The 10705-nt window shown below is 35.8% G+C and overlaps 1 protein-coding gene across 2 annotated transcripts; it reads left to right on the forward strand.

Annotated features, from left to right (window-relative positions):
- The first annotated feature begins 1489 nt into the window (after positions 1–1489).
- Positions 1490–3921, forward strand: LOC110035609 (inorganic phosphate transporter 1-4-like). Of its 2 annotated transcripts, none has more exons than XM_020739867.1 (2): positions 1490–1578; positions 2065–3921. In XM_020739867.1, the coding sequence occupies exon 2, from the start codon at positions 2073–2075 to the stop codon at positions 3702–3704; it is 1632 nt and encodes a 543-aa protein (XP_020595526.1). In that variant the 5' UTR covers positions 1490–1578; positions 2065–2072; the 3' UTR covers positions 3705–3921. The 2 variants fall into 2 exon arrangements, with proteins under 2 accessions (XP_020595526.1, XP_020595527.1); XM_020739868.1 differs by having other exon boundaries at positions 1524–1578; positions 2062–3921.
- The last annotated feature ends 6784 nt before the right edge of the window (positions 3922–10705 follow it).

Consider the following 10705-nt stretch of genomic DNA (forward strand, 5'->3'; position numbering starts at 1 on the left):
AACATGAATCCAATATAAAATAAACTCATTAAGGTCGGCATGGCACATGAGGCAAGCATCGGTGGCGAACAACAACAGCTGGCGATGTTGGTTGGCGGCAGACTACAGTGGGAGGCAAGAGCTACACTTTTACACAAATTAGTGTATTTGAAATTCCCTCAAATATTATGAATCCTACATATATTTAACAATGAACCAGGTGTGAATTCAAAAAACATTATAATTTTACAATCAATTTAATTTTTCTTCTCACAAAACACTTGAATCTCTAAGACCCCTGCAAAAGAAATGCAATGCACTCTTTTTTGACATCAAACCATATGCTTATGTCACGAAAGAGGAATAATTATAAATATTAAATGTAGGTCATGAATACATGAATACATAAGAATTCTATAGCATAAGTTGTAAATTTTAAATATCAAATATGTAAAATGCATTGCTTTATCTACAACCCCCCTTAATTTTGATAACATAAAATTTTTTTTTTTAATTTTATATTTGAAAATTAGATATAATAACAAAATTTAGCTCTACATTGAGTTTGTTCTTCTAATAACACACAAACTCATTATTATAATGCAAAATTACAAATACATTTACATGGTTAAAATAAAACAAACTATATTAATTTAAACAACAAATTAAATATTCTATGAGTAAATTTTTATTCATAATTGGACTATGTTTTTATTTTAATCTTGTGACATGCATGTAATGTGTTTTAAATCTAGGGAGAAAGGCGGATTGAAATATAAAAAAAAAGGATTGTTAGCCGTGCTGTGTACACCCTGTACGTATATTCACTGAATATTTTACCTGGCTATTCGGAGGATATCCCGAATATTCCCCATCAGTAGTTGGGAAAGGAGAAATCAAAGGAATGGGTGCCGAGTGGCTTCGGCTGGTGAGGTAAGGTGGTTAGCTTTTATTTTATTTTTCAAATTTATTTATTTATATAATTTTTTTATTTTTTTAAATTAATATTATTTAAAATCTTAAATTTATGAGCTTAAATGCACGATTTAATTTCTATCATTTAATGATTTGAGCAGCAAAATATTATTATTTATCAATCTAACATAATCTTACAATTTTTTTTTTTAAATTTTCACTTAAATATAAAAATTTATAATAAAATTTATGTATTTATTTCATTTTTATTAAATTCTCAATTATTTAATTGTGAGATATATAAATGCATCCGTTTGTGGTTCAAAAAATTAACATGCGCCCAAATTTTATAAGCAGGGGTTATTAAAAAAGACTGAAAAATAGCTATTTTTAATAATTTTTAATAAAAATAAATTAATAAAGTTTATTTTTTAAGACTTTAAATGCCACACATCGAAGTCCAACCAGACGGGATTTCACATTGTGCGGGTCGCCGCCGAAATAGGCGTTGACTCTGGAGGCCGTCCCATCCTCCGTTACTTGACCGTTAACTGAGCCTCCTTAAATACCCCTTACCCATACCCTGCTCCTTCGACTTCTCATTATTCCAACCCTCTTTCTCTCTCTAACGTGCTCAAAAGAAGCCCTCTTTTTTTTCTTCCCCCACAAAAAAATAAGGATCAGGTATGTGATCTTGCTCGGTCTCTTGAACGTAAATTTTCGGTTTGATTTTTATGCTCACAATTAATTATTTTTTATTTACTTATATAATAAAAAAACATTGCTTGATGAATTTATTGTGCTTCAGCAGATTTATTGCTTTCTTTACTAAAATTTTCCCGAATCCGCTGATTTCGGAGTGATTTATATGTGGTTATTAATTAATAAATTAATATGGTTGGAAAGTGGAGATTTTGACGCAACTTCGCGCTCTCTCTCCTCACATTTCATGGAAGATGGGATTATTTGATTTGATGTTAAAATTTTTTATGTCCCTTTTCTTTCTTGTTTTGATTGAGTGAGGTCAAAATGAAAAGAAAAATCAAATCTTGAATAATTTTTCTCTTTTCTGAAGTTCGTCATCTTCTCCTCTGTAAATTTGATCCTTAGTTTCCCTCATCGCTGTTGATCTCACGACTCTTCTTCTTCTTCTTCATCTACTGTAAGAAGCATTCTGCATGGCAAAACAGCAGCTGGAAGTCCTGAACGCACTCGATGTCGCCAAAACACAGCTATACCACTTCACGGCGATCATCATCGCCGGCATGGGCTTCTTCACCGACGCCTACGATCTCTTCTGCATCTCTCTGGTCACCAAACTCCTCGGCCGCATCTACTACCACGTGGACGGCTCTGCAACCCCCGGCACGCTCCCGCCAAACGTCTCCGCCGCCGTCAACGGCGTCGCCTTCTGCGGCACTCTCTCCGGCCAGCTTTTCTTTGGCTGGCTTGGCGATAAGATGGGTCGGAAGAAGGTCTACGGTATGACTCTAATGATCATGGTCCTCTGTTCCATAGCCTCCGGCCTCTCCTTCGGCCACACGTCCAAGAGCGTCATGGCCACCCTCTGTTTCTTCCGCTTCTGGCTCGGCTTCGGCATCGGCGGCGATTACCCCCTCTCCGCAACCATCATGTCGGAATACGCAAATAAAAAGACGCGCGGCTCCTTCATCGCCGCCGTCTTCGCGATGCAGGGGTTCGGAATTCTCGCCGGCGGGATCGTCACGCTTGTTGTGTCCTCCGCTTTCAAAAACCGCTTCAAGGCGCTGCCATATAGTGTGGACCCTATCGGCTCCACCGTTAGGGTGGACCCTTTCGGCTCCCCCGTTCCGGCAGCCGACTTTGTTTGGAGAATTATTCTAATGTTCGGCGCCATCCCGGCGGCGGTGACTTATTACTGGCGAATGAAGATGCCGGAAACTGCTCGGTACACCGCGCTGGTGGCAAAGAACGCAAAGCAGGCGGCGCAGGACATGACCAAAGTGCTTCAGGTGGAGATCCAGGAGGAACAGGACAAGGTGGAGAGAATCACCCATCAAGAAAGTAACCAATTTGGTCTCTTTTCAAGAGAGTTCGCTCGCCGCCACGGCCTTCATCTGCTCGGAACGACAACCACATGGTTTTTGCTAGACATCGCATTTTACAGTCAGAATCTGTTTCAAAAGGACATCTTTAGTGCCATAGGATGGATACCGAAGGCGGCGACGATGAATGCGCTAGAGGAGGTTTTCAAGATCTCGAGGGCGCAGACTCTCATTGCCTTGTGCGGCACTGTGCCTGGTTATTGGTTTACGGTTGCACTGATCGATATAATTGGGCGGTTTACCATACAAATAGTCGGGTTTTTCTTCATGCTCGTATTCATGCTCGGGCTTGCAATACCATACCATCACTGGACGACGCCGGGGAATCACATTGGCTTCGTGGTGATGTACGGGCTAACTTTCTTTTTCGCTAATTTCGGACCTAATAGCACTACATTCATTGTGCCGGCGGAGATATTTCCGGCGAGGCTGAGGTCAACTTGTCATGGAATATCAGCGGCAGCGGGGAAGGCCGGAGCTATTGTGGGCTCGTTCGGATTTTTGTATGCAGCGCAGAATCAGGATAAGACGAAGACTGACCGCGGGTATCGGCCTGGGATAGGAGTGAGGAACTCTCTATTTGTGTTAGCGGCGTGCAATCTGTTGGGGCTTCTTTTTACATTACTCGTGCCTGAATCAAAGGGGAAGTCTCTTGAGGAGATGTCAGGGGAGAACGAAGAGGAGGAGGTGCAAGAATCTGTGGGAGGCAGGACTGTTCCTGTTTAAGCAATCATCTTTATTGCTTCTTCTTGAAAACTAGTATGGGGAGGAGCTACTCCAGCTAACAAGAACCGGAAAATTTACAGAAGTTGTCAATGTGGAGTAGGATTCCCATCTCCACTCTCAAATAAAATTTTTTTTTGTCCCTTTGTTATAAGCAGATGGTTAAGTACAATATGCATAAATTTTGCTGATTCAGTGGCCCTCTATTTAAGAATTTATTCGGGATCAATTTTATTATTTATTATTTTTTAAAATTTATTTATTTAATGTATTTTTTATAATTTTTTATTTTTAAAAATAAATAAATAAATTTAAAAAATATTTAAAATAATTTTTATGTGTTTTGAGTGTTTTAAAAAATAAATGTTGATCTTTGTAATTTAGGAATTCATGTTTTGAGTATTTTGATTGTTTAGGGTGTGGGTGGTATAAACTATAAACCTAAAATTTAAAGTTTAGGTGTTGATGTGTAAATACATAGGAATTGGGTGATATGTATGTAAATGCCGATGTTGACATTGCCACCTATAATGTATATATAATTATTGAATACGGGAAGCATATGTAAGCTTGATTCATATAGATCTTATAATGGTGAGATTATAAAAATTTATATGTTGAACTTCGACGTGGCGTCCATTGCACCTTTGTCAATTGGTAGTGATGAATTGTGTGAACGTCATGAATGAGATGTTTTTTTTTTTTTTTCTAATAATAGTTTTTAATTCAAATGAGTAAAAAGATATTAGGGTTTATGCTGGCATTAAGGTTTCATTTGAGGAGATGGTGATGTTCCATTTAGTTTGATGAAATAGCAAGAGATGAATGTATGCCAAAGTCCTTTCGCAAGAATAATAAATTTTCACCATTTCAGATGGCAACTTGTCTATCCTATTTGAAGAATGCAACTTTTAAAAGGAACTTGTTGAACACTATCGTTGTTTTAAATGAAGCCTGAGGAATGGTGGGTTCCAACAGCGAGATGAATTGTCTAAAATTCTAGAATTCATCTTTAGAGACTTCTCTTACTTGTTGAACATCTCAACTTATAGATTAAGAGAGTTTTTCATTTGTTGGATAGCTTTGATCCTACTTACCATTATTGCTTGTTTCATTAAGCACAACAAGAAAATAATACATTACAAAAAAAGGTTTCAAATGGTAAAGCCCTCATTGGATACTAGATTTAGTTGGTAATTTGTTAAAAATTGTATTGGATGAGTTGCAACAAAAACTATGTTAATAATTACTGAAGGCCAATAATTAAAAATGAAAAAAAATGTGGAATGAAAGGTAGTTGTAGGTATTTATTTTTTTATAAATATATAAAAAAATAACATAATGATCATCATGTAAATTATTTTTCTTTTAATTCATATAAATTCCCTTAAATATTGTTATATAGAGCTTTAAAAAGCATTTACACGAGATCAACAAATTCTAATTTTCCGACATAAATCCTGAGGCATGACAAGTCTCAAGGTGATCTTTTGAGCAAAAAATGTTCATACTTCTATTAAAAGTAATCTAAAGCTCCAATTTCAGCAAACTTATGGTTAAATTGATCGACTCGACGAGACAGACACAATGGTATCAAAACTGGTCCAATTCATATCAAATCAAGCATCAATCAAGTCATTAAATAACTTTTGGAAGCTCTCCAAGAAGGTCAAACAGATACTGAATTTGATGGGCATATAGTTGAATTGAATGTCTTAATAAAAAAATCGAACGAGTCAAAGATCGCTCAATTCCGACAACGTTAAGGTATTCAAATGTACATTACATGATGTATGATATAGAATAACTCCGAGTTGTCCATTCAGAATTGTTCATATTGCTTCATTAATTCCAACTGATACTTTATAAATAAAAACCCACACCTCTCATGAGGGGAGGGGAGCTTGATGTCTGAAAAGAAAGATTGAAGTTTGGAGAAAGAGTTGAAGTCTAGCTTCACTTCTGTAGCCGTAGACCACCATCAACCACTGTCAACCATCATTCGTCGGCCGCCTCCAATCACTATCAACCGCCGTCAATTCCTTACGCCAAGATTCTTCGCACACTGACATTGAAAATTGAAAGATTGTGTTACTCCTTTTGGTATGTGAGACAAAATTTTACATGCAACCTCTAGTTTATAGTAATTTTCTTCAACTGTGATAGGCCCAGTGGTTTTTTTCTTTACGAGTTTTTCACATAAAAACTTATGATGTCTCTACTAATTATTATTATTTTTTCATCTAAGTGTGTGTCGAATCTTCATACAATTTTAAGACGATAATTCATTACTCTGTCATCTTGTCGTCATGATTCTTCTAGCACACAACAATTTGCGTTTTTTTGTGGGAAACAAAACCTCGTTCAACTTTGTCTTCAATTTTGAGACTTCGAGCCCCTACTTCGTTTCCCAATGGTGTACATCATCCAATTGGCAAAGAAACCTTCTCTACATCTTGAAGATAATATCTAAAGTATTCTTCAAAGTTGGGGGTAACTTTCACTGTAGTCTCGAAAGGTTGTTCATGTCAACATCCTGATGGGATTGTAAGGAAGTTGTCTTCTCGCATCCTATTTAGACACAAAATTTTTCACAGCATCTTTCAGGCTTCACTGTTGTTTCGAAAAGTCATTCACATTTACGTTTCAAACACGATTGTGATAGGGTAGTCATCCCACATTTCATTCAAACAATAAGCCTTTGAGAACCACTCCTAGACTTAAGGCAATCTTCATCGCAAAAAAACTCTTCTTCGGTACCCCCTCATTGTATTGAGCTCCTCTTCAACTTGAACAGGAAGCTGATCTCTTCAATGTTCAATACACGGCTTGCTTTACAAGCTCGTGTCGAAAACACCCCCACTAGGGGGGGAAAAATTAAAAAATAGTAACTAACAAGTTGTCAAACATTATTTTTGAGTATATTTGCAACCATATTTCCATGAAAATATATAGTCCAATTTGACGAATGCCACAATCTCGAGAAACGCAGAGCTTCTCTGACACCTCATACTCGGCTTAATCAATCCTACTCGATTCGACCTCTTCCATCAGTGTTTATGTTCGTTAAACAGAAACTTCGACTAACAACTTCAGATAAGTCAAAAATCATTGGCGGATTTTCTTCTACTTCTTTCATAATAGGTTACGGTCATCAAGCAAAAGCTTCGACCCACACCTAGGATTGGTCAACCATCCTTGTTGGACTTCATATGATTTTGTCCATTATGAATTAACGCCGACTATACAACCTAGGACAGGTCTTACATCCTTAATGGATTTTTTTTTTATTCCGCTTCAACAAAGTCTATAGTTCTCATATAGACCAACTTAGACTAGTAACCTAGGAAAAGTCAAGCATTCGCAGTGGCCGCTAGGCCTCTACCATACCCCTAGAAATCGAGCTCAAGAGGCAAGACTCAATGAAAAACTACAGTGCTTCTAGAAGACAAGCACAGGTAAGGCTTTCAAAACGGCTCGTTTTTTTCTCGTACAGCTCATGCTCAACTAGTTAAGTAGCTCGTGTTTAATTCGTTCGCTAAGTAAATGAGTAGTACACGAATAATTTTTTGCGCTCGATATATAAACAAGTCAAACATAAACAAAGTTTTGTTCATTCGTTTTCGGCTTGTTTTGACTTGAGATGATATTTTGAACAAGAAACATTTAAACTTCTATTAAAAATTATCCATAGCCCAGGTCAAACTGACTGGTACGACGAGAGAGATTCAATGATACCAAAATTGGTCAAATCCAAATCAAAACAAGTTGCAATTAAGCCATTAAACCACTTTTATAAGCTTATCAGACTTATTTGGAACATCAAACAAATGTCGAATCTGATGAGCTTATAGTTGAACCGAGCGTCTCGACAAGGCGAATCCAATAAGCCTAATATCGCTAAATTCTGACATTGTTAAGGCACTCAAATATTTATTAAACGTCGTCTGATCGATAGTCTTTTTCCGGGACGTCCGATCAGAATGATTCGAATTCCTTCATTAATTTCAACTGGGATTCTATAATAGAGTCTCACCTCACTTAGGAGGGGAGGAGAGCTTGAGTCTGAGAAGATAGCTTGAAACTTGGAGAAAAAGCAACAGTCCAACATCACTTTTGTAGCCCTCGATCGTCACCAACCACCGTTGAACATCACTTGCCGGCCACCGCCATTCCTTACGACAACTCGACAAGATCCTTCGCATGCCAACATTGTAAATCTAAAGATTGTGCAACTCTTTCGCGGCTATGAGACAAATGATTTTACATGCAACCTCCAGTTTATAGTAGATTTTCTTCAACTGATCTACGTCCCGTTGTTTTTTACCTTTCTGAGTTTTCACGTAAACAATTTGATTGTTTCTATTAGTTATTTTTCATTCATCTAAATGTGTGTTGAATCTCCATGCAACGCTAAGTCGATAATCTTTTACTCTATCGTGCGACACGCATCAAATTTGAAAACATGTGAATAAATAATGTCATCCCTAAAGGCGGTTTTTAAAATAGATACAACATAACCCCAAAGTACCTTTTTGTACGAACATGTATAAATTCTTAAAATCTAATAAGCAGTCTCCCATTTTAATACCTATGGTAACCAAAAAATATTATGAAAATAGAGTTTGTCCATTATATTTTCTTATTGTACATAAATATATTTTCTTATTTGAAATGATCTAAAATCATACTAATGTGTCCCTACTATCTTCATTGAGAAAGCTATGCTCCTAACTACTTTAATTGACATAAATTTCAAATAATATTTATTTTGATTTTACCTTTTTTTTTTTGGTCATTTCATTCATAGCAGATTCAAATTCAAAAAATTCGGCTAACTCTAAAAAGCATTCGACCAAGACATCTGCCGGAATGTGGGAAGTTAAATCACAGTTATGCAAACAATGACTCTTAATTTCGGTGCAAATGTATTCCATTTCAGCTTCATTATTTGCTGAAAATATCTTCAGGGATTTTCTTACATACCACACACTTTTTATATATTTACATATGCAGCGCTTAAGCTTTCATATTTATATACATCACACTGAAATCTTTGAAATATATCAAAATTACCACTGAAACTAAACTTTAAAAGTAAAATCAAAGTTTTGAAAATCGAATCCGAGGGGGAGGTTCAAGTTCAAAAATTGAATCGGGGTTGAGTTGGAAGTTGAATAGGTGACGTCATAATATAAAAAAAAAACATTAAATTTAACTTCAATGATGTAATCATGTCATAATGTGTGGTGGATTATAACTTTCTGACATTTTCTCTCAACACAATCCACATTTAGTGTGCGTTTGAGGCAGATTTTTTTTGTTGTGGCATGGCATGAAAATCACGTTTCTTGCATTTGGTAAGCGCAGTGCAACGGTGTTATTTAAACGTGCCCCAGTGCCCCACTTATGGGGTCGCTGGCTTGACCCCATGTTCCATGTTTCTTTCCTTCATTGTTATCTGGGTGTCCCCCTCTTCGTATCCATTCGAGTGAGTTGACACTGCTTATGGTTTTTTTCTTCCCTTGCTTTTCTTCATTCTCCGGCACCTGTAGCGAGCGATTGCTGGCGTTTTTTTTTAATTTGCTCTCCTCATCCTCTGATACGTTCTCCCCTTTAACTTCAATGTATTTTTTTCTGTGATTTGCGGTCTCTATCTCTGTGGCTTTGCTATTTGCGATTTGTAGGTTGTGCATACCCAATTGATTTCTTTTTTTCATTTTTTACATGAATTTCTCTAGAAAAAATTGTTATGTTGGAAGAAAGTGATTTAGAAGAATCACATTTTGTTTTTCCTGTGAAATTTGGAGAAATTACTGACTCTCTGTCTCAGTTGGGTTGTTCTTTGTGGTTTGCTCTATTTCTCTATTATGTTGCCATTATAGTTTCCTATCAATTTCGGTTGGGTTGCTTCGTATAGCCCATTGAATTTTGATGAAAACCTATGTGAATTATTGTTTGATGAATGCAGAACCTAATTTATGTGTATGATGATTCTATTCAGGTGTGGTTGCCTTTTGTGGTTTGCGGCATCTTTCTATGCTAAATGAATTTTAGGATTGGTTGCACAATGTCTCAGTTGAGATTATTCTCATCACACTTATGATTGTCTTTTGAAGGGAGAAGTGTGTTATGGATGGGGAGAAATTATATAACTAGCTTATGGACATCATTTTATCATATTCATCTGTACTTCTTTTAAAAAATAATATGTTATGAGTAATTAAATTAATAGAAGTAGATATGTTTCTGCTCTCTATCGTGAATTATGTCCAATCTACCTCACATAGAAGGTTCTATTTTTCAATGATCCATTGGTTTTCATAAATAAACTATTGTTTTTAAAAAAAAAGGCTTGTTGAGAGGGATGGTAATATATTCTTATTTAAATTTGATCATTCCATCAAATAATATCATTTTTTTTGAAAGAGAAGTTAACATGTTTATTGGCATTGTATGATGTCTCTAGAGTATTGTACTGCAACTGTGGATTGCAGTGATCAATACATATTTGTAAATAAAAGCATAGCTATGAGAGGAAATTTTACACATATCCAATGAATCAATTAGTAGATGACTGTGATTTTTTCAGATGAGTGGATTAGTTAAGATGTTTTCACCTCAGATAGTGATCAGACATGGAGAGTTTCTTGAAAGAAGAAATTTTCTCATGAAATTGATTGTCTGCATTTCAAATTCAATATCATGAAAATATTAATTATTATTTTATTAGTTTTATTTTTAATTTAACTTCTTGTGTTATTATTTAGTGAAATGTCAATATTTAGGTGTAATTTTAAACTTACAAGTTTTTTTTGGGATTCTAAAATGTAATTTTTGTTTTCTTGCTTGAGTTATTCAACCTAGACTAGACTGGTAATGTTATAAACAATACAACAATAGAGAGACAAAAAAATCTTACAGCTGTTGCACGGTTGTAAAAAAAAAATTGAGTAGCTTCCTAAGACAACTACTACATATTAGTTTTTTAAAAAATTACAGCT

The sequence above is a fragment of the Phalaenopsis equestris genome, unplaced genomic scaffold (assembly GCF_001263595.1).
Source record: "Phalaenopsis equestris unplaced genomic scaffold, ASM126359v1 Scaffold198476, whole genome shotgun sequence".
Lineage (NCBI taxonomy): Eukaryota > Viridiplantae > Streptophyta > Magnoliopsida > Asparagales > Orchidaceae > Phalaenopsis > Phalaenopsis equestris.